Raw genomic sequence first — 23,967 nt, forward strand, 5'->3', positions numbered from 1 at the left:
TGTGATCTTCCCGCTCAAACGGATTTCCGTCATCCTGGACATGGATTCCACCAGAAAGTATCATCGCAAGGCTGCGCCCCTTCGCAGGTTTGGTTTTCTCCCTTTTCGTTCCTCTTCCTGCTTTCATCACTGCCTCCCCGCTTGTATTTTCCCCAAATTCCATCCAATTTGCAAGAAACTATCTTTTCATTCAAGCTCACTCTCAGCTCGAAACTTCACAAGGACATTTCCCTGTAGTTTCCATCACTACTGACGGAAATTGATTGCCGGTAGGGTGGTACATGACTCTGTAACGTGGCTGGTCGCTAGGCTGACCGGTAGTTAGTCTATCTTTCTTTGCTCGCCTCGCTTTAGAATTTGCCTAAAACGTTGTGTCCATATCTTGTAGCATGTTGGAGACTAGCGCAGATGAGTCAGACCATAGCCATAGAGAAGGAGGCGCTGGAGAGAATTCACGGAAAAGAGCTTCCCTTAAGGAATCAACCCAGATGCAAGTGAGACGCTGAGTGTTATTGGTTTCGTTTCTTGAGCATTTAGTTCATCGTCTTTTCTCACCCTGTATTTTGTCAATTATGCCGATGACCCTAAAATTATCCTTACAGAAAAGAACCAGAACCCGCTCATCTCAAGACGGCGGTGCCCACCCAGTTCATTCAGATTCGGAGCAAGGGAAAGGTTCACCAACGTTTACCTCGAGCAGAGGAAAGGGAATTTCAATGGGCGTGGATGGCTCAGGGAGCCCTGGCGTGGAAGCAGGAAAAGAGAATCTAACGAAGGGATTTGGTCTCAAAGGTAAGGAAAGTGTCAACAAGCGCAAAAGGCCAGCTCTTTCCTCTGAAGAAGCTGATGCAGTGACCGAGTATGGTTTAGCAGGTCAGTCTGGTTTTTACTACATATGTTCTACATATGTATATGCTGGAAGGTGCAGAATAAACACCTTAGATAGAGAACGATTTGTGATAATGTTTTTTTTTTCAATGACAGAGATTATCAAACATCATACCAAGCTTGTTCGCCGGGCTGCTAAAGGTTGGGTAGAACGATATGAAATGGATCCAAATGGTGCTTTGATTGACCTATTGAGTAGTCTTTTTGAGGTTGGATCTGTCAAGATTTTGATTTTCATGTTTTAAATCTTTTGGCTATTGTGATGACTTGTTTCTGCCAACTTGGTGCATGAGATGATGGTTCTGGAATTACAGGTTTGTGGAGTTACGTACAGAATGGACGAGGCACCTCTTGATGAGATTGATGTGGATGACGTGGTCCTTGATGTTGTAACCCGGGCCAAGGAAGTATCCTTTTGCAGTCTGTCAATATTTCTTGCTTTAGATATTTGTCTCAACTCAAAGAAGCTGGTAACTTAACAACAACGCCAGGGTCCCCTGGAAGACTATCTTGGTTCAAAGCAAAGAGATTTGCGCAGTTTTAAAGAGAATCTCCTGACATTTTGGGACAGTCTTGTCCTGGAATGCCAAAATGGACCCTTGTTTGATCGAGTGTTCATGGAGAAATGCATGGATTATGTGATTGCGCTCTCATGGTATGGATTTGTAGCCTAGATAAGGTTTTTTACATGTAGTAGTGTGTCTCTCTCTGCAAGTGACGACTTCATTCTTCTGCTATCACAGTACTCCTCCAAGGGTTTTTCGACAAGTTACGACTCTTGTGGGTCTTCAATTGGTAACATCACTCGTCACTGTGGCAAAGACTCTTGGTCAGTCTCGGGAGACTGCCCAACGTCAGCTGAATGCAGAGAAGAGGAAGAAGAAAGATGGTCGTCGGCTGGAGTCATTAAACAAAACTCTATCAGAAACCCATGAAAGGATAACAATGGCTGAGGAGATGATGCGCAAAATATTCACAGGGTTAGATTCCTGTCTACATGTATTTCATCAGTAATGGATGGTGGCCAAGATAAATTTTTAGATACTGCATTGCATTTTGTAGCGTTTTTTGCTTTTGTTTTGATGGCGCAAAAACTCAAAAACTCATTGTGCTATTGTGGCAGGCTTTTCATGCATCGCTATCGCGATGTAGACCCAGAGATTCGTATGGCATGCATTCGAGCAATCGGTTCATGGATTGTCTCTTATCCATCTCTTTTTCTACAAGATTTGTATCTGAAATATATTGGTTGGACACTAAATGATAAGGTACGGTACTCCTATTAGTCTTCATCAGTTATATCTTCCCTCTGTTATTCTGTGGGATTTATGACCATCATATCATTATCGGCCAAAGTTTGTTTTCTAACTCTATTAAGCTATGTGGATGATGTAGCATCCAGCAGTTCGAAAAACTTCTATCACTGCTCTCCAGAACCTTTATGAAGTAGATGACAATGTACCATCCTTGGGTCTGTTCACCGAACGCTTCTGTAATCGCATGATTGAGTTGGCAGATGATATTGATGTTTCTGTCGCGGTCAGTGCTATAAATCTGCTGAAGCATCTGTTGAGGTACAGTGATTTTCTTGTGCACAGAAGCAGTGTTGATCAATTTGGATTAAAATTGTGAGAAAGACTAACAAAGTACAATAATTGTTTTTCAGGCATCAGCTGCTTGGGGATGAAGACCTTGGTCCATTATATGATTTGCTGATTGATGAATCTCCTCTAATACGCCATGCAGTTGGTGATCTAGTTTACGACCATCTTATAGCCCAAAAGTTCAGCAGCTCACAGCCAAATGGTACTCATCGTTGTTTCATGAACATCAGGATGTATGTTGTGTCGAATGTGATCATTTGGAATGTAAGTGGTAACAGAACCGTGCTACTCTTGCAGGGTCTGAAAAGGAGGGGTCTGAAGTGCAGCTGAATAGGCTTTTACAAATTCTTAGAGAGTTTTCATCGGACCCCATCCTTAGCGATTACGTCATTGATGCTGTTTGGGAAGAAATGAAGGCCATGAAAGTAACAGCCTTTTGAACTTGAGTACTTAGTTCTTGATTGTGATCCGTTTGTTTTTTTAATTTGTAACAACTGGAGTCGCTTCATAACAAGGTTTTACTTCTAACCTTTCTTATCTTGTTGGAATGGGGATTTCTCAAGCAGGACTGGAAATGCATGATTTCTATGCTGCTTGATGACAATCCTAAGGTGGAGCTGACAGATCAAGATGCCACAAATCTGGCAAGAGTTTTATGTGCTTCTGCCAAAAAAGCGGTTGGGGAAAAAATAGTTCCTTCCTCCGAATTGAGAAAAGCTGCTCTCAGCAAGTCACAGAGGGTTAAAGCCAACTCTTGCTTAGTTTATGTGCATCTTCTTCGCAGCACCTTATTGAATAAGTATTTAAAAGCTGTTTGGGGGCTTGAACTGCCGTTTTTTTTGGTTTTTTCCCTCTGCAGGAAAGCATAGAGACCAATAAGAGAGAATTAACTGTTGCTTTGATGAAGACGCATTCAAAACTACTTAGGAAGTACCTTGCTGACAAGGCTAAGATACCTGCTATCGTGGAACTTGTCATGTACATGGATCTCGAATTATACTCTTTAAAACGCCAAGAGCAGGCAAGCTCAAAACTTTTACAGCCTCATCTGATCTTTTCTGCACCATTGGAATCTGCTTGTCAGTTATTGATTACAGCATTGTTCCTTTGCAGACTTTTAGCCAAGTGCTGCATCTCCTGAAAGAATCATTTTTTAAACATGGTGAAGAGAATGTTCTGAAAGCTTGTGTGAAGGCATTGTCTTTTTGTGGAAGTGAAAGTCAAGCCGATCTTCAAGATTCTGCACAGCATACAATGAAGTTGATGGAGGATGAGCTTGTGCTCAAGCTTCGAACTGCCATCAAACAAGCAGAGGTATATCTTGAACAGAGCAAAGCAAGTTTTGATAATGAGGGAACTTTTTATTACCCCCATATTTACAATGATTTTTTTCCTGAGACTTGTGTTGTTTTAAAAGTTCTATGGTTTTCTGGCTTTCAGGAATCAGAGGATGAATACTCTTTAACAGTCAACCTGAGGAGACTTTACCAGTTGCAGTTGAACAAAGCTGTTTTGAGTGACACCTTATTTGCAGACCTGCTTGGTCTGTTGGAGAATTTCAATAATCTTGATGATGAGGTATGCCCTCCTAGATTTTGTAGTGCCAGATTTATTTGTGCTTCTCAATTGTCTGAGTGTATCTTCAAAGATGAGTTTTGGAATTTGGCAAAAACAGGGCACTGCTATTAAATATCTGATTTTATGAAATGTTCTTAAAGTATAGGGTCTAAATATCTGCTGTGTTAACACCTGTTGCAGATGATACAGCTTGCTCTGCTCAACATGTTCCTACATGTTGCCTGGTGTTTGAAGTTCATAGATCCTGAGAATCCCGATGAGGCTGGCATGTCCTCCTTAATCTCAAAAAGGATCAATTTGATGAAACAGCTAGATTGTTTCGCAGAGAGCGTCTGTCAAAGTTATAGTCAAGGCAATGCCAGAAGCCTTTTATGCTGCACGGTGAGGAGTTGTATGTTCAGAGTTTGTTGCAATTTATGTTGTAACCTTATACATAACTGAAACATGATGTTTGGCTTCAGATATGTGTGATACTCTCAGATCTGTGGAGCTACTTTAGTGAAGCAAAGCTGTCAGCAACTAAACTTCAACCTTTGGGCTTCTGCCCCCCTGCTGGCTCTTTGGAAAATTTTTGGAAGCTTTGTGAATACAGGCTCAATTCTGCAGGTATTCTTGGAACATATATGGTCCCGTCATACTCTTGGACATGCAAATTTCATGTGGTGAAGTTCTGTTCCAAGTTGCTTCCTGCTAAGATTGGGATAATTATTTCTATCTGTAGTGGTGTGTTGCCCTATCAGCTACCTTTGAAGCTTTTTTGTTTAGAATTGTTGCATTGGGAAATATTAAAATGGATCCCTTGTCTTCACAGGCAGTCGTAGCTTGAATGAAGAGTTTTTTGATAGCCTTCTCCTTCAGTGCTAGTCTGAGTTTGCCCTTCACCTCCGGACTTCTGATAGAGCTTTGTTGTGTGTGCACTTGTAGATATGTGTTTTGTGAGAGCATTTATTTATACATTGGTCTGCTTCCACTGTTGGATGTCGGTGGGTATCTCATAATAGCTATGCGTGAGTTTTTTGATAGCCTTCTCCTTCAGTGCTAGTCTGAGTTTGCCCTTCACCTCCGGACTTCTGATAGAGCTTTGTAGAAATGTATGCTTGTGTGTGCACTTGTAGATATGTGTTTTGTGAGAGCATTTATTTATACATTGGTCTGCTTCCATTGTTGGATGTCGGTGGGTATCTCATAATAGCTATGCGTGATGGAGTTCATGGTTTTCAACCTTATGGTGACTATCATGGGGTGAAAACTGCAGTCTCTTTGTTTCTAGTGATTGGCTTCGTGATCTAACAAAGGCATATGACAACTAAGAGGAAGATTGGCCTCTCCTAGAGAGGTAAACCGGCCAACAGTGGTCTTCAATTTAAAGAGACGTGGAGAGCTGTAAACTGAGTTTGAGCATGTTCCTGGTTTACATGTGTGTGTGTGTGTATCTGTACACACACACACACACACACACACACACACACACACACATACGCACGCACGCACGGAAACACTAGCGGCTTTGGCTGCTGCAATGGCTATCACGAATATAAGATTTCCACCATTTTTTCATTGTCAAGGAAATTGGAGAATGTTACGAGATTTATATTATTGACATTCGGAGTCAGGCTAACACACATCCATGCCATTTGACTCGTGATTGATCCAGAAGAGCCAAAGCAATAGGGATAAGCACCTAGAATCAGTCCATGGTCGAGCATGTTGTATTTACCTCTGGAAAACTTTAGGGGGGGGGGTGCGCGCGTGCGCTAGCGGCTTCGCCTGCTGCAATGGCTATTACGACTATGGAAAATATTTCCCCCTTAATTTGTTCATTGTAAAATAAATTGGAGAATGCTATGAGATTTATATTAAGGACATTCGGAATCAGGCTAAGACACATCCATGCTGACACATCCATGCTCTAATCATGTTTCGACTCGCAATTGATCTAGAAGAGCCAAGGCAATAGGGATAAGCTCCTAGAATCAGTCCATGGTCGAGCATGATGCCTGGAAAACTTAATTGTTTATGGATATAAAAATATAGATACATATAATATACATTGTATTCATGTACATATGTATGCATATACATATGTACATGAATACAAAGTATATACATGTGTCCATTACATACATACATGGACTAAAATAGATAGATAAATATATGTATACCATCTCTCTCTCTCTCTCTCTCTCTCTCTCTCTCTTACACACACATGCGCACATGCACGCACGCACGCACTCCTCGCATGCTGGCGTTTGCACTCGCACTTGCACGCATGTATGCAGGTAACTCACCTGTGCCTACATATTAAATATGTATGCATATTTGCAGGCTGGGTATAAAATTCTCACATGTTAATAATATTGGTGTCAAAATCCAGATGACGAGGATGAAGAGGAGGATGTCACGGATGAGCACTTGGATTATTTGAATCAAAAAGATGTGATCATGTCTGCTGCAGCCAAATTGATTGCACATGACATCATTCCGAAGGTATGGAAGTCCTTCTCTTAATGTTTGTCAGGGTGTTGTTTTGTACAGCAGGTAATGTGATCTGAATGATAGTAGATCGTTTGAAAATCACTCTTAATCAATTACAAGGGCTGTCACCATAAGGAGGCGGTTGTTTCAGAGATATGGAATTGATGTTTGTCAGGGCATTGTTATGTACAGCAGGTATCCCAATCTCAATGATAACATATACTTTGAAAATCACTGTCAACTAGAAGGGCTGTCACCATAAGGAGGCCTCCAGCTGAAGCTGAGGTGAAACTAGGTTAATTAATATATGCTGCGAAGTAACTATGCAAGGGCAATCATCATTGCATTCCAGTGTAGTTTGGATGGTAGTACTGATCATCATATTGGTGGGGGAGCATCTTGGTAGGGGAGGGACACTTCGATGCTGGGAAGTCATGTGGAAGCCGAATGGTGATTGCTTATTTAACAATACACGTGTCCTCAGAACGGCTTGGACTTTGACAAAGACACAACCCATATGAATAGTGACATCTTCTGAGAGAGAGACATTTCATTGTGTAGGGCTGCTTATAATAGGGCATACTTTGTTGAATGGGCACAACCCTCTGTCTGCTACTTGGTAGCTATTCGTCCTATATGTAGACGTTATGTGTAGTGTGGATAGCAGATAGGATGAGATTATTTGCAAGATTGTGGCATTTCCTTGCATTTAGAATGAGACCATGCTTTCCATTGTTCTGCTGCAGAAAATGGGACATATGTATGCGGTGAAGAAGCCCTTGCAAAAGATCAATCACTGCATGCCTCAAGCGCATGTAAGGCAAGCTCTATTGTTGGTTGAAATATGGCGAAATAATTTACCCAGTCAAAACACCTGACAAGCACCTAAGCCTCAAGGTACACATAGCTTTGGAGTTGGAGGAGATCAAGTGAAAAATCGGCCTTAATTTGAAGCAATTTGGCTAGCAAATTGGACCAGGGCAAAACACCTAAGCCTCAGAGTTCACACAGCAAATTTGGATCTGGAGATGATGATGAATTTCTTATCAAGGGAAAGACAAATGTAGTGACGATAACTCTTGGGAGCATCACATTTGTACAATAGCCCAAAACTTGCTAGTATAGTTTGTTTTGTGGTGGGAGAAATTTCACGCCCTCACAACCCCATTGGAATCATGGTCTACAACACCAGAATTATGTGCAAGCAACTCTCCACCCAACCATGCTGATCGAGACTCGATCAGCCCCACTGAGCCTAGGCTAGAGAGCCTCATAGAAACTGCCATCCCTGCAAACCAAACCTCACCCTTGGCGTCCCATACCGCCTGGTGAACAATAGCTCTGCTCCCTCACTGCTGGTGTGTGCAACTATGGCCTTGGCCCTCTCTTTATAGCCTCAGGGAAGAGTGCTTGCCAAGAAAAGCCAAGAAAAGCGAAAAAGCAATCCTGCTGACCCATGTTCCCACGGATAGCACTGTAGCCCATCATCTGCCTGCCTATCCCTAGTGTACATATGACAGAAATGCTATGACCTTAAGGTCATAGCATGAGCTGGCATTAACAGTGGGTTTAGGTCCAGGGAGTGGGCCTTTAGTTATACTGGAGAGCTCGCCAAAGTCCTAGATAAGGTCTTACTAATATCCTTATGGTTTTGTAGGATGCACATGCTTGGCATTAGCTACCCCATGCCTTGGGTGCCTATTTCAATAGGGAGCAAGGGAAAGGGTGAGAGTTGCTATGAACCTTGTTGAGCTCGAATGGCTAGACAAGATGAGGACCACCCTTTTGTTGAGCAGCTGCATGCTTTCATAAAAAGGTTCCCTATGCATCCCTTTTGGTGGAGAGAGGACGGCTGCTTACAAAGGTCTGCCCCTTTACTTAGGTTATGACACCTAGGCCATGCTACTTCACCGTATAGATGACGAGATATGCTCTAGAAATTGGACCTAGGAGCAATGGACCATGGCTTAGATATATGGCTAAAGCTAACAAGCATTGATATAGTGTAAAGCGTGATGGTTAGATATACGTTTCTAGCTGAAGAAGCTTGATGTAGGTAGATTTGTGCAGGTGCAACAATTTGGGGCAACGAAATACATCTGTCAGCGCCCATTGTGGGTTAATAGTTTAAGAATGCTTCAAAAGTTTGAAGGTGTTGTGAAGGCTCAAAGGATATCTGAGTACCTGTTTTTGATCAATCATCATAGGTAGAGCAGATTTGCAGAAGCAGCCTCAAATGGACAGGAAAACATCAATGTTTGGCTGAATTGAAAATTGTGTTAAAATCTGAGATTTCTGTTGATTGACAGATGGAAAAACAATTTTTGTCCAATAGTCTGCAAAAATGTGGCTTCAACCCTCAACACATGCGTGCCACGCATGTTAATTGCAAAAACCTTTGTAAGGTGCCAGGAGGGGCACCAGTCAATTCTCGCAATTATCTTCTCTGGTTTTTGGGTGATAAGGTAAACTTTTGATTTAACAAAAAAGGATAAACATTTTGTCTTGTACTTCTAAAGTTTTTTTATCCATGAGAATTTTTAGGTTTGAATCTTGTAAAAGAAAAGGAAGACACACACAGGTTTGAGTTAAGAGTATAGGTCTCATGTGAGGGCATCCGAGTCATGGCTAGCTCTAGCGAGCTTCAGTGCTCTGTTAGAGAGCCTTTGATGAGATTGGTCGCTTTGCATTTAACAGAATCTAAACAGAGTTGGAGTTGGAGCTTCAGGTCTTAATTAAGACAAGGTGACCTTGCATGCAACAGGTGTAGGCCTTTTCATGATGCAAATGGAGAGTTTATGCATCAATTACATTTTAAGTTTATGGCTGAGCTTGATAGCACATAATTAAGTTCAAGGAATTACTGTTTCTTGTCAGTGGGCTGTGCAAACAACTCATAGAGCAGTTCTGATGTTTTGAAAATTCTATGTAGCATATCCGTTTTTCAATTTTGTTTTCTTTCTTTTTTTTGGGAGTTTAATTAGTTACATTGATGTTGTGTCTTTGGTGGCACTTTCAGGATTTCCTTGGACCAGAGATAGTTTCACACTTTGTGCTACATGGGAAGACTGTGGCTGAAACAGTCAAGCACATGCTTATGATTTTAAAACGGAGCATGAAGATTACGGAGCTCTCAAATCTGTATTTGGAGGCCATTAAACGGGTACTATAAAATGTCCAGCTCCTATTTTTAATAGCTTGTAATTCAAAAAGCTGCTTACCACTGTACAGTCATTCAAATATAGAAGCTAGAAATACCACCTTGTGCAACCTCAATCACAAGATGCAAAACAAGCTTGAGAACTTTAGGCAAGCTGTATAGAGGGTTGCAACAATTGAGAGCATAAGAACGTAGATTAATATCAATGGGCTTTAAGGAATGAGCATGACTATAAGGGTCAGCAACAACACTGGCGAGATTTGGAAAATTGCAAGAAGACTTTATGAAAGATGGAGGAAATAAAAATGAAAAGACCAAGGTCCATTGGCAAGCCAGACAAAATGAGGCTAAATGATAATTTTTTACCAACTTAAATGTGTTTACATGATCCCTAAAACTAGCTCAACCAGTTGAATCCTTGCAAGTTGCATATTCTTAGATAAAATTAGGTGGGAACAACCTACAGGAGAAGGGTGAAGAAATTCTAGAAAGGACCATACTCCATACCTGTTACTCTAGCAAAGTTTCCAAAATTGGGTAGTGTATGGGAAAAATACTGTGAAAGCCATTAATTAACTTCAGAAGTTTTGGCTGTCTCACAAGTAATGGGGATGCACAAGTTAGTGCTAGTGTAACCGGCCTTTGACTGACAAAGGGTAGTGTAACTGACACTATTATCTCACAAATCTGAAATACAGCCAACTTGAACCATTGCCATTGCCCACAAGCAAAACTTCGAGCATATAACTTCACGGCATAGCATCACTGAACCATTTAAAACAAGGGAGGCTAGAATGCCCCTACTCAAAAACATGCAAAGTGACACCTGTTGGCCCCAACACTTGGTGCCCCCTGCGGTATTTATTTAATTACTAGTTAGCTCAAATACAAGGGACTACCTTCAAGAGCTCACCGGCAGGTGCAACCTAGTACAATGCCAACCCGTGGCTGTGCAGAGTATCACAACCAGCGCCCCAATCCTCTTCCGGGCCAATGGTAGGTCATCCAACCTCGCCGAATCTCAGCAAGAATGACAGTAGCATAGAGCAGAAAGAGAAGATAAGAATCCAGCCAACAAAAAGATCCTGTTTCAGCCCGAAAGAACCCCAGAAGTTGGTTGAACAGCAGACAGCAGACTCCGGTAGGAGGGAGCTGCCTATGAGAGAGAGAGAGAGAGAGAGAGAGAGAGAGAGAGCACGGTCTTGCTACAACGCGTCCGAGAGAGAGAGAGAGAGAGAGAGAGAGAGAGAGAGAGAGAGAGAGAGCAGTTGCGCAACGCAGCCGAGAGATAGAGGGGGAGAGAGAGACAAAGAGCAAGAAAGGAAGACTTTTGTCGCGAAGAAAGTCAAGAAAACCTTCAAAAATGGCCCAGAATGGAGGCATCCAAGTCCAGCAAGCATGCCAAAAGTAGAGAGCACCAAGGGGAGGAGAATTGTCGCGAAGAAAGCTCCAAAATCCACTTCAGCCAGCCAGAGAGGAGCAACAAAAATCTGCCATCTTCAAAATGAAGGACTTCTGGTAGGGGAGAAGACTCAAAACAGCAAGGAAAGGAAAGGAAGGGCTCCAGGGGCTTCCAGAGGTGATACCCAAGTGCCACAAGACAAGCAGAGAGGCCACACAAGCTCCACAGACAGACATGGCAAATGAGGCGTGGGAGTGCAGGTCAGGCCATAAGATAAGCCGCAAACCTGGTCTGTCTGCAGGTTGGCTGGCCCGTCGGCAGGTTGGTTGCTTTGTTTGTACAGGAGTTCTCTGTTTCTTGAAGGGGGAGTTCTCATTGCGGAGGCTTTCAATGCCTACTGCAGGGGACTTTGACAAGTTCAATGCAGGTGTTTTGGCCTTCCAGGAGGACACAGTAAGGTATGGTGGTGCAAGGAGGGTGAGCAGCATGGACTTAAGTTTGTAGCTATTGAAGCCTACAAGAAGCCAGGTGGTGAAGTTGAAGACTACCTTAGTAGGACAAGCATCTGGAGCCAGTTTTGGTACCTTACCTTAGCGACGAACATGTTGGTACATGTATTGACAGATTTTGTGCTTGGTTTGTATCAATGTATATTCTCTTGGTTGCTTATCTGAGTATTCCCTCTTAATTTGAGGTGTCTTTTCCTACATGGAGTGGGTTCCTAGAGTGACATTGTGTTGTCTCAATGTATTTCTTTCCGCTGCCTGGGAGCGGTCTACAGCAAGCAACTCTCTTTTTGGACAGGTCGCCTGTAATGTATTTATAGTATTTCTCGAAAAGCATGTGTACTCAAAGTAAAGCATGCATAGGTTTCAGTCCCATATAATAAGATAATTCTTGAATGCTGGGCCATACGCAAAATCTTACACACGTAAGTCGAGCACATGCACTAGTTTAAAGTGTTTGACTTAAAAAAAAAGGGTCATAAGCTTAGCACTCAGCAAGGGCCTTAGCAAGCCCTTTGCCTCAGCCCACAGTGGGATGTATGTACAACAGAATTGGGTGGTCGTCGATCATAAATTTTATCAATTCTATGCATCGTCAAGTTCGTCAATTGTTAGCCCTATCAGAAACTCCTCTCTCTCTCTCTCTCTCTCTCTCTCTTTCCTTCATTCTCACATACATTAGGTACTTTTTATTTCATCGATGAAAGAATTACAGAGTGTCAAGATCTGCAGCTTGAAGCTGATTACAAACGTGAGTAATTCAAATTACAAGGGAGCTTAGCTCTCCATGCTTGGCAATTGCCAAGTGCCAATTACCTAACTACATGCCAAATGCATTGGCAGCTGTGGAGACTTCTAAGCTCTGGGTCACATGCAGATGTAGACTTATCTTGGTAAGCCGCCTTAGGCCACTTTAACCCCCTCTTGGTACCTGCAACAAATTAATGAAGTAACCGTTAGCTTTTGATGCAAGAATAATCTGTAGACTAATCCTAGTCTCAGTGGGTGTCCCCACCGAGCAAACCAAAGCGCATGCTGGTTGACCAACTTCACCCCTCCTTGACCATAATGAAGGGGCTTTGACTAGAGTTTTACTCAACCCTCTTGGCCTAAACCAAGTCTCCCTATTGCTTATCATCAGGACCTGGAAGGCATGAGGGAACAATATGCTCATGATTCTGATTTTGGTGAAATTTTACAGCAAATGCAAGAAGGGCAATCCACCAGTCACTATTCCCTGAAAGATGGGTATTTAATGAAAGATGATTGCCTATGCATCACCCAGGAGATGAGGAAAAAGATTTTGGGGGAATGCCATGCACCTCCCTATGCTGGACATAGAGGAATTACAGCAACAACTCTAGCCCTAGAGAGGTATTTCTTTTGGCCAGGAATGCGGAAAGATATACATCAGTTTGTTACTGAATGCCTTACGTGTCAGAAAATAAAGTACGATAGACGGAAGGCACCTGGCCTACTTATGCCTCTTCCCATGCCTCAGGCACCATGGGAAAGTATTACAATGGACTTTATTTTTGATTTGCCGAGATCAAAGTTAGGGAATGATGGGATTTGGACTATCATAGACAGATTCAGCAAGCAAGCTCATTTCATTCTGGTTCGCAAAACCATAAAGGCAGATCATATGGCTAAGCTGTTCATGGCACAAATTTTTAAACATCATGGTATGCCTAAGTCCATTGTTAGTGATCGAGATCCCAGAATGACCAGTCTATTCTGGAGAGCTTTATTTGATAACATGGAGACGAATCTGAATTTTTCTTCTTCTTTCCATCCCCAGACAGATGGTCAAAGTGAAGTAGCAAATTCTACAATTTTGGATATGCTGAAATGCTACGTGGGTGACCAAAGTTCAAACTGGGAAAAGTACCTACCGTTAGTAGAGTTTGCTTACAATAATACAGGACATAGCTCTACAGGGAAAGCCCCTTTTGAAATCATATATGGGAAAGTGATTTTGCCACCTATATTGAGGACTAAAGATGAAATATTTGCAGCTGATCAGTTTGTAAGAGACCTCCAGACAGCTTACAGCCAAGTCCGGACAGCAATTGAAAGGTCTCAAGAGAAACATAAAAGAGCTGCAGATAAACATAGGAGACAGCTAGATCTCAAGGAAGGGGACTGGGTACTTTTGAGGTTTGAAAAAGCTAGGCTCCGCAAGTTTAAAGGCAAACAGAAAGTGTATGCAAAGTTATCTCCCAGATACTATGGCCCTTTCAGGGTTACAGAAAGAATAAATGAGGCTGCATACAGATTAGCATTGCCAGAGCATTGGAGGATTCACAATGCATTCCATGTGAGTCTTCTAAAGAAATTTCAAGGACCAGAGCCTACAAAACCAGTATCAGAAGATCCACCAGAAGTGGATGAGCTGGAGGAAGTCCTTTAGCCAGAGCAAATTGTGTACCATATTGTACGTAAAGGCCCTCAGGGTAAGGAGTTTTACAGGTATCTTGTAAAATTCAAGAATTATACGGCATTAGATGCCAAGTGGATGGACGAAGACATGTTATTCGATCATCCACAGCTTTTGGATGTTTACAAAGAAGCTTTTCAGTTGAGGTCAACTGAATAGAAGCCGAGGGGATGTCACTACAATGTAAATATCCTAAGTCAAAGTACAGTTGACCATTTATTTGATCATAATTAAAGAGTTTTATATGTGTTAATTATGGTCAAAGAGTTATTTTAATGGTCAAAGGATTGACTACGGTGAAAGATACTTGACTCCAGTCAAGTAAACCTGACTGCGGTCAGAGAGTGTTGACTTCGGTCAACAAGACTTGGCATGCGCCAAGAGGGTTAACCCTGATTAACCAAGATGTGCCAACTTTGGTTGGAGAGACTTGGCTATAATTAAGGCGCCTTGACCTTTGGTCAAAGCTCTTTAATTATAATCAAGAGTGTTGACTCCGGTCAACTAGAGAATATATATATGTTTATTTGTATATATATTTGTTTAGATGTGCACATGTGTTCAGTGGGGACGCCCACCGTGACGAAGATTAGTCCACAGTGTGTTATTTGCATGCAAAGCGCTAACAATTAATGGGTACCATGGTGGTGCGCTTTAATTAATTGTTGCAGGTACTAGGAAGGATTATTTTTTTTCCTAAGCGAAATGGGAGCCTGACAAGCATCTAGGAGGCGGTTCGTGTGACCGAGAGCTTTGAAGACTCCAGAATGGCCCTTAGTGGCTTGTAATAGGATTTAGTCTAGATTTTAGACAAGTTGCATGTTGCCAATTTGAATGGAGCTTGAAGCTTTTGTAAAAGAAGAGATTATTCAAGTTTTGAAGATGGAGATTTACGAGATAGCTCTACGCTGAACTTCTGTAACAGATTTTCTTGGATGAATAAAGACCTTCGGGGGGGTCCAGCCCGACGAATTGTCCTGGGCCCTAGTGCATCTCCAGAGAGAGGGAGTGAGGGAGAGCTTTTGAGAGTATAAATCCCGTCATTTAAGAGTGGTGATATTGAAGCCATAGCTGTCTTTCACCGGTCAGTCTGGTTTTAAGTAAATTTGCTGCAACCCCCAGCCTGTCCTAAGGATTTGCAACAGCCCTCCTACCTTAATCCCACTCCCAATCCTCAGCAGACTGGACTCTCAGCCAACTCAAATTCAAATCCCTAATAATTGCCAGTCTAACTCTCCCTTCTTCTTCAACGATTTACACATGCACCATCTACGAATTCTGTCCATCCCAATCCTGACGAATTCATAGCCCTAGCTGGCGAATTCACAATTTCTTGCAAAGTACCACATCAATTTGAATCATACTTGGATGAAAATTCGTCCACACCTTCTCTCTACAGAGATTCGTACCCCTCTAGAGTTGGCTCTTATACCAATTGACATGACCCGAGAATTTGGACCTGCAAACAAGCACGAAGAAACAACCATAGAACAACGATGATGGATGCATGCATGCTCACCACCCAACCCTGGCTGAGATGCTAGCACACTGGCACATCTCCCAACTAGATCCCAACCAGGCTGGCATTCCATTTCACGAGGTGGTGCCCCAAGGGCCTTGGATCCACTGCTTTGCGCTAGAAAGTAGGTGCAGGTCCGCAACCGATCCTCGATCCAGACCAGCAAAGAAGAGCTAGGCTTGCTCTGACTTGCATGACTGAAAACTGAACCCCTGGGCTCCCTATATAGGCTCGAGCCCAGTGGTGCTAAAAATAGCAAAAACCCTAACTCATCCGTGTTCTTGCAACTCCACTCGAGAATCACCTGCCCAGCCTCAAGCCTCCTTAGGCTTCCTGAGCTATCCAGTGTGCCTGAAGCAAATGTTTAATGAACATAATTCCATCCATTTCATTCTCAAATTGGTCTATTGATAATTTCCTAACCAGTCCTCCCAATGCTCCTCTAGACTCTACAGCTACAACCACGTGCAACCATCAAAACATGAATTTTAATATCAAGAATTCCTTGAAACAGTGGTCCTCCCTCTTTCTCTCTCTCACGCACACACATTAAACAGTTGCTTTAGGTGCGCATGAGAGAGAGAGAGAGAGAGAGAGAGAGAGAGAGAGAGAGAGAATGTCACCATTTTGGAATTCAGGCCTACAACAGGCACATATTCGAAATACAAGGCAATGATGAAGACTGGTCAACCAGTAGATCATTTTTGGCATGCAAGGAACTTGCAAGTCGGCTTTCTGCGACATTCTCAGGCTCTGCTCGTAACTTGTACAAATCAAGTATCCTCCATATTGTGAAGGGAGGGCTTGAACATGCTTTCTTTGATGCTCCCAAACAGTTATCGTTTCTGGAGGGTGGTGTTCTTCAGTTTGCACTTAAATTGCCACCTGCTGAGGTGCATGAAATGTAAGTGTTAAAATTTTAGTTTTGGATCTAGCATTTTCTTGTCGTAACTGATTGGATGATGGGTCTAAGTGGCACAAATAATTGCATTTCAGTCTTGCAGAAATCCAAAATAAGGTTGCAGGTGTTGATCCTGATGAAGATCCAAGTAGCTGGCGCCCTTACATCACTTTTGTTGAATATCTGAAAGAGAAGGCGGCAAAGACTCCCGTTGCTGATGGTAAGTTTTCTCATTTGGAGATTCTTCCGTTTCCACATGTGGAATCTGTATTCTATTCTCCAATTTTGAATTTGCGGGCACACAAAATCTGTTTCCATAGGTGATAAAGAGGGCAGTGGTACACGGCAAGTGCACCCTCAAACGAGAAAGGCCCGTGGAGTCAAAGGAAAGAAACTATTTGAAGGGGATGAGACCACTGATGATGACGAGCAAGCATCTGAATCAGAGGACCATGAGGGGCAGGAAGATGAAGATGATGACACTCCACTTTACCACGTCAGATCTACAATGAAGTCAAATGGTGGTAAACACTTAAAAGCAAACACGACTGATAAAACTGCAAATCCAAAAGACTCGGTTGGTCGAAATATCACAGAAAGAGAGGATGCTGAATTGAAGAACATTGAAGAAAATAGTGAAACTCTGCCTTTGTCTCCTATTAGCAGCCCATTAATGGGGTCAGCTACAGAAGAGCAGCTACCAGTAGGAAACACACTTTGAAGGCAATCATCCTGGCTAATATGAATTCCAGCTTGTGATGCCAAAAGGTATGGGCCGCCCTTCCCGATAAAAGTTGTAATGAGTTTGAAGTTTAATGTAAAAGGAATGCTCATTGCTTCTGTTTTGTTCCTCTCCTCACTTTGTGCAGCGGAATGGGCCGTTGTCATGGCTCTGGGGTGCACCCTCTGAGATATATTGCTCTTTGCCCATACAGAGGGACCGCATATAAAGCATAAGGAGTACTCTGCCAGTATCCTTCTTTTCAGTCTTTTGTCGTTGTGAAGTGGAAGCAGTAGTGACTCTTCGGATATAGAATTACTTGTCAAGTATGAGGAAGAGCCAATGACAGTGCAAAGGAACATGAACCTGTTTTGTTGTGTAGGCTACTCATCACAGGCCTTGAAGCTCTCCTGTGATGCTGAAGCTAAGATATATGCTTTATACTAGATAGGCCTCACTAGATAACCATAACTGCATTATACATATGGGAGCCATTTTAGGACAGACGGGAGCTCCCCTTTTCTTAATCGTGCTAGGAAGAAAGAGGGATTATGGTTGGCTTGCATAATCATGGCTGAATTTGAAGGCCTGTTCTTCGTGGTGTAACTTGTTATTGTAAAGTATAAAGCTGCCTGGTCATTGCACATTCATAATCATCTCCCCTATGTGGGACTGAATGGTCTTTTTCATTTTTGCACAGACATTTAAACGAGCATAGTGGGATTCCACCTGAAATAGCCAATCTTAGGCAGGATGAAAACTTCAATTAGATATTACCAACTTTGTGCACTCCTCGAGAGTTGGGTTTGTACAATGTGAAGTTAGATCATCATATGCTCACGGTGGAGGAAGCATTCAATACATCATAAGATGTCAGGGTGAAAAGTGTGTCAAGATGCAATGATCTTGGTGGTGCAAGCTTGATTTTACTTCTTTTAAAATCGTTCTGTTCGACAAGCATGTACATTCTATTTCAACACTGAAAGAAGCAGCTGATAAAGTGTGTCACTTCAAAGTCTCGAAGAGCCAAGAGTAAGAGTGTTATAGCACACATCAAGAGTGGTGTAGTCATTGGATGTGAGAATGAGGCCAATACCATCAACATAGATGGAGGTGCTCATGGAGAGGTGAAATGTATCTCTCTTTCCCAGTGCTCAAGATGCTTTGAAGTGGATCCACTAATTCCCATGTGCATTGTTTACAATTGAGCTATGCTATTCCTACATGGAAGCTGGCTTGCTTATTCATTTCCAGCATGACATGATTAACATGCATCAAAGTGGTAATCTTTGACTCATTAAGAGTTTAGCTGCACATTATTACTAGTGGGACCATGTGACAACAATCAATTGGCTACGCTTTTGGTTACTAAGCTCCTCTTGAGGGTTGTGAATTCTTGCTTTTGGTTACTAAGCTCCTCTTGAGGGTTGTTAATTCTTACTGATTGTAGAACAATCAAAGCCACTCGTGTCTGAGGATCTGGGCACATTGCTTTCTTTAGGTGGAGGCTCATATGATGAACACACAACAAGACTCACGACATACTCCTTGGTGCAAAATACATGGTTTGGTATGACCAGTTCTTTGATCCATTTTAAGAGTATTGATTCTATTGAACCTCTAGGAAAATTTTCCCCTATTGAGATAAATAAAATAGTAAAACTATTTGGGTCACAGGAAGCCGCCATGCGTGTCCAACGTAATGCTCACTAATTCTACCTCGTTGAGTACACTTGTGACTAGTGGCGTCATGCTTTGTACCAAAATGACAATGTCATACCAATTCTTTGATCCATTTTAAGAGTACTAATTCTATTGAAACCTCTAGGAAATTTTTTCCCTATTGGGATAAACAAAATAGTAAAATTGTTTGGGTTAAGGAAGCCGCCATGCGTGTCCACTAATTCTACCTCATTGAGTACACTTGTGATAGGGACCCCCAAATTGAATTTGGGCCCCTATTAATTAATTTGTGCGGGGCGGAATGTGTGAAGGCGATTAAGGTATGTAAGAGGTGGGGGCGGAGACGAAGGTGATTAAGGTATGTTATGATTGATGGGAGAGGCGAATTCAAGAGTTTTCTTGGCAATGGCTTCTTGAAGCCACCAAGTGCTTCGTGGCTTCTTCTAGAAGCCTTGGACTCCAGAAGCTTCCTGAGCTTGGTATAAAATGAGAAGGGGGGGTAGTGCAGATAGGGGGGGCTGTGAGGCCTCTTCAACAAAAGGAAGAGCTGGGGAATAGGAGAGAGGGGAGGGAGGGAGGAGGAGAAGCACGGGAGGAGGGAGAGAGCAGGAGGGAAGGAGTGAAATGGGAGTTGGGAGGAAGAAGAGGAGGGAAGTAGGGAACGGGAGGAAGAGGAGGGAAGGAGGTAGAAGAGGAGGGAGGGAGGAAGAGGAGGGAAGGAGGTAGCGGGAGGCGGAAGTGGAGGAGGTAGAAGAGGAGGGAGGAGAGCGGGAGGCGGAAGCGCAGGGAACGGAGAGGGAGCAACGATTAGGATAGGGACGGTTAGATAGGTTAATTTCGAATAGATTAGATAGGTTAATTAGTTAGTAGCTGAGGTTAATTTGCAATTAGGCATGTCGCAGTTAAATAATTATTAGATTATAGGTAGGAGAAGCGAATAGGTGACTAGTGGCATCACGCTTTGTACCAAAAAGACAATGTTGTTCAGAGGAGTTGTAGTTGTGAAGAGTGTTGGAGGCTGTAATAATAAGAGTAGGAGATGTGCAACTTCTTCATAGTGATATTGAGGAGGTCTTGAGCCAAGGAGATATTGAGGTCTTGAGCAAGGAGTAGAAAGGAAAGTACTTTATGAGGGAGCTTCGACTTTTAGGATATTTATGGGGTTATGCTAAAGATAGTGTTCTAGAGGATTATAATTGTATTAAATTGTTTTGAAAGCCAATGTAATTGAGAAATACGTACTGTCCCTAGATGATGACCTTTGGAGTCATAAAAAGGCGTGACATCCTATCTTCAACTATGCATTGATTTCTTTTATGGAATGGAGAGGTGGGGTGTATGGATGTGAGCTAAGAGATGCCCAAGTTTGATATGGAAGGCAATTTTGAAGAGCTCTTACTTGATTGGTTTGGAAAACGGTCTTCCAAGTTTTTAGAAGTTATGACAGTCAATTTTTCCTTGACATTGTCTACCTTTGAGAGGAAGTTGTAAGAGAGATCCATTCCTTGTATCCCTTTTAGCTTTTTGAGATATGTTGTTATGGGTTCTTTGGGAGAGGGGTGGCTTTGAAGGTATCAGATGCGATTAGGTTAAGGAGTAAGACCAGATGAGGAGGATTACTTGACGTGGTCATTTGCAATACAATAATTTAGGAGAGGGAGAGGACAATCTTGGCAACAAATATTTGGGAAGGCAAAATATCTCATAAGATTACTCATACTTTTGATGCCTTGTAAGGAGACATGCTTGAACTTGAGTCTCTTTCTCCACCCAAGTAGATGTTTTTTTTTGGTAGGGTATCAGTAAGGGATTTATTGCCAATAGTGCACAAGGGCTTTAAAGTCTCTCTTTTTAATACGAGGAATTCTTTAAAGGCAGGGTTGTGATCCTAAACATGTCAAATTGGAGAGGAAGTTTCTAAGTTAGGTGGAGAATCATTGATAACGATTTCTAGCGCATGGAAGATTCCTATTGGAATGTTGTGCATGGTAGAGGGAGTAAGTTTAAGGGGTCTAATAAATTTTTCTAAGGAGTACAAAAGAGGCTTCTTGTGATTCATCCTATTTGTCCACTATCGATAAGATTGCTGTGAAGCTTTGTAGCTATGCGCAGCTTACCAAGAGCTTCCAAGCCAACTCCATAAGAGTCTTGAGGGACTTGAATGATTAGATTATGAGTAGAGAATTGGCAGCACTGTGACGACGATTTGGAGAGGGTCAAGCTTAAGGAGTTGGCGATGTGCGAGTATGCTGGGTGGCGTAAAACTTGTGATGGGTTGCTGATGGACTGCCAGTTCGTGTGATCCGCCGTGGTCTCTTAATTGAGGAGGAGGAGAGAGACTTCTTTTATAGAGCAATTCTCACACTCCTTTCCCTTGTTGAAAGTTTAATGAGTATATATCTTCACCCCTTTGTGACATATGGACAAGGGTTACCATGAGTTGTCAATTTACAGGTGTCCCATTAGAAAATGCTCATGACTCTTTCAATTTTGAGAAAATCAAGAGTCTTCCCACATGGAGCCATAGGGACCCTCTCTTTTTAGATAGGAATCCTAGAATGATTCCACACTCTTTCACATTCCTCCACACGCCCTCCACATGCATGTCATGTGGCCTCTCTTACATTATTGAGAACACATGAACCTTTAAAATTTGCAACTATCAAGAGTCTTACCACATGAAACCCATAGGGACCCTCTCTTTTCAAATAGGAATCCTAGAAGGATTCTTCTTAATTCCATACTCTTCACAGGCCTCCACATGCCCTCCACACGCTTGTCATGTGATCTCTCTTATTTATTGAGCACACATGGACATGAGACCCACTTTCCTCTCAATCCCTTACAATATCTATAAAAAAGAAGATGGCCACTAGGTTACCGCTTGAGCCTCATAGTCTTATCAAACAAACATGAAAGCAATACCTTTAGGCTTTATCAAATAAAAGTATCATTTTTTTGTGTTGCAATATGTTGTCAATTTCTTTGCTAAATGAACAATTCCTTCATCATCATATTGATGACCAGATTGATGAAGTGAACCCCTTGGTCGAACAGGATTTTGATGGGACACCATATCAGCAGATGACATTCTCATACAAGAACTGTGCTATTGTTGTAGACTGTGTTGTCCCTAAGGGCTTTTGCTTTAGCTGATTTGGTGATATAGTCGGCTGCCACCATGATATACTTGTTTCTAGCTCGATGCATTGCCACCCGATGAAGTCAAATACCTCGCTTCTAGAATGGCTCCCACAGATATGTCAGTTGCAACATCATTTGATATGGGAAGGTTGGCCACCCTATTCATTGAGATCCATCACAGTGTTTACATTGCTTTTGCCACATCAACATAGAGTGTGGTTCACCATAACCCCACACTCAAGATCTTACAAACCATGACTTTGGTGATAAGTAAACACCGTCAACCCCTTGATGGGCCTCTTCCACGATTGTTCTTTTGTCTTGAAAGACGCATTATCAGAGGATTATATCTATCTCCCAGCACCCAAATCCTCTTTCAATCTGCTGGAATGAATGACTGGATGTACCCAAACTCCATCAAGTAATTTTTTCTATACAAGTAGCTACCTATGAGCAAGTACTTCCATGACTTCAGTTCAATCCTTTGCCATTCATCATTACTTGTATTTGCAAAGGGATCAATGAAAATCTTCCCAAGGTGACGAACCTTACTTTGCTTGTGCTGTAGATTGAGAAATCACCCATGAATATTGTGAGGAATTTGTTAATGTACTCCTAGAATGTCTCTCACATAAAGCACTGAAACTTAACTGATGCATTCTTCAACCTAAATGGCTTCACTTTGCTTGAATATTACCCCTATTCCTTGATGAAGGTCATTCTTGTCTTGGTCCTCTTTAGCCACTATGATTTGATTGTCCACACTATACCCATCCATGAACAAATATATATCTCATGGCCAACTTCCTTGTTCAGAATGGTGTTTGTAAATGGTAGTACTGGCAAGAATGGGTCTCTAATGGTCTACTCATTTAGCTTCTTACAATCAATGCAAACTCACAACTTGCCCTTCTTCTTCAACACAATAAGTGTTGAAAACAATCACTCACTTTGGTAGCCTGCTTTGATATAATTCATTTTTGGAATACATCCTCTCATATTTCATGTATGAATTGCACTTCGAGTTCTCGTAATCAATTTCTAGTATTGACCAAAGAGAGAAAGACAGTGTTGTGATTGATTATCTAAAGTATTTTTCCTTCAAGTGGTATCGGAGAGGCTTTCATTGAGGGTTTGTGACAATTGTCTAGAGGTTTCTAGTCTTAGCTTGTGAAATTTTGAGAGAATTCGTCAACCATGGACATCTGGTCCAAGTCAAATAAGCCAATTATCAAAGAGCCATCCTCATCGAAGTTGCGCAATTTCCATCTTGGCACCTTTCTATTCAATTGTTTTTTATGGAGAAGGGCCCTTGGTGGGGTGTTGGAGGTTCTGAGAAGAAACCTACTAATAATCACAGTATTGGAAAGACTCAAGCACAAGAGGTTAAGAATGAAAAAGCCTTATGAATTTTTAGTTGAGCACTTGGGGTCGATTTCTTCCATCATATTATATGTGTCAAAGACACGCACAAAACTAGATAGTGTTGGAAGGATTATTCAAGGCTAAAGTGAAGAAATCAAAAATATATGTCTCTTCCATGTCTTGGAAGGATTATTCAAGACTAAAGTGAAGAAATCATGCTAGCCATGGAAGAAGACATATTTTAGGTACACATCTAAATAAGATGAGGAGCTCGTGTTGCTAATGAAGATGACAAAGCCATATTGCTTTCAAGTCTGGCCCTGAGGTACACGTAGTTTGTTACTATATATATATATATGTGTGTGTGTGTGTGTGTGTGTGTTGGGTCTAACAACTATGACTTTCATCGTGCTAATGAAAAGCAAGGGAAAGCAAAAGGTAAAACGCTCGTACTATGGGAAAGATGAACATGAAGAAAGGTTTTGTTATCGAAAGACTTTTAACTCCAAGAAGAAGCAAAAAAAAGCATGTGTCATTCTCCCCAAGCTATCTTTTATTCCCCTTACACAAGACAAGGTGGC

At 42.0% G+C, this 23,967-nt stretch overlaps 1 protein-coding gene across 1 annotated transcript; it reads left to right on the plus strand.

Moving 5' to 3' along the window:
- Positions 1–17,976, plus strand: SCC3 (sister-chromatid cohesion protein 3). The gene is made up of 23 exons (XM_087390461.1): positions 1–87; positions 389–494; positions 603–873; positions 985–1,097; positions 1,203–1,295; positions 1,380–1,543; positions 1,632–1,868; positions 2,012–2,156; positions 2,284–2,462; positions 2,555–2,694; positions 2,790–2,917; positions 3,059–3,232; positions 3,352–3,513; positions 3,606–3,806; positions 3,933–4,070; positions 4,251–4,451; positions 4,532–4,676; positions 6,445–6,557; positions 9,565–9,708; positions 16,211–16,476; positions 16,569–16,693; positions 16,794–17,241; positions 17,343–17,976. The coding sequence occupies exons 1-22, from the start codon at positions 41–43 to the stop codon at positions 17,192–17,194; spliced, it is 3,693 nt and encodes a 1,230-aa protein (XP_087246587.1). The 5' UTR covers positions 1–40; the 3' UTR covers positions 17,195–17,241; positions 17,343–17,976.
- Positions 17,977–23,967: the final 5,991 nt, after the last annotated feature.

The sequence above is a fragment of the Dipteris shenzhenensis genome, chromosome 19 (assembly GCF_047967505.1).
Source record: "Dipteris shenzhenensis isolate YYH24624 ecotype China chromosome 19, Dip_SZ_1.0, whole genome shotgun sequence".
NCBI lineage: Eukaryota > Viridiplantae > Streptophyta > Polypodiopsida > Gleicheniales > Dipteridaceae > Dipteris > Dipteris shenzhenensis.

Coding starts and splice junctions, on each gene's coding strand:
- SCC3 (XM_087390461.1), top strand. CDS start 41: ATGGATTCCACCAGAAAGTATCATCGCAAGGCTGCGCCCCTTCGCAG. Junction 1,098..1,202: donor TATTGAGTAGTCTTTTTGAG/GTTGGATCTGTC, acceptor CTGGAATTACAG/GTTTGTGGAGTTACGTACAG. Junction 4,452..4,531: donor GAAGCCTTTTATGCTGCACG/GTGAGGAGTTGT, acceptor GTTTGGCTTCAG/ATATGTGTGATACTCTCAGA.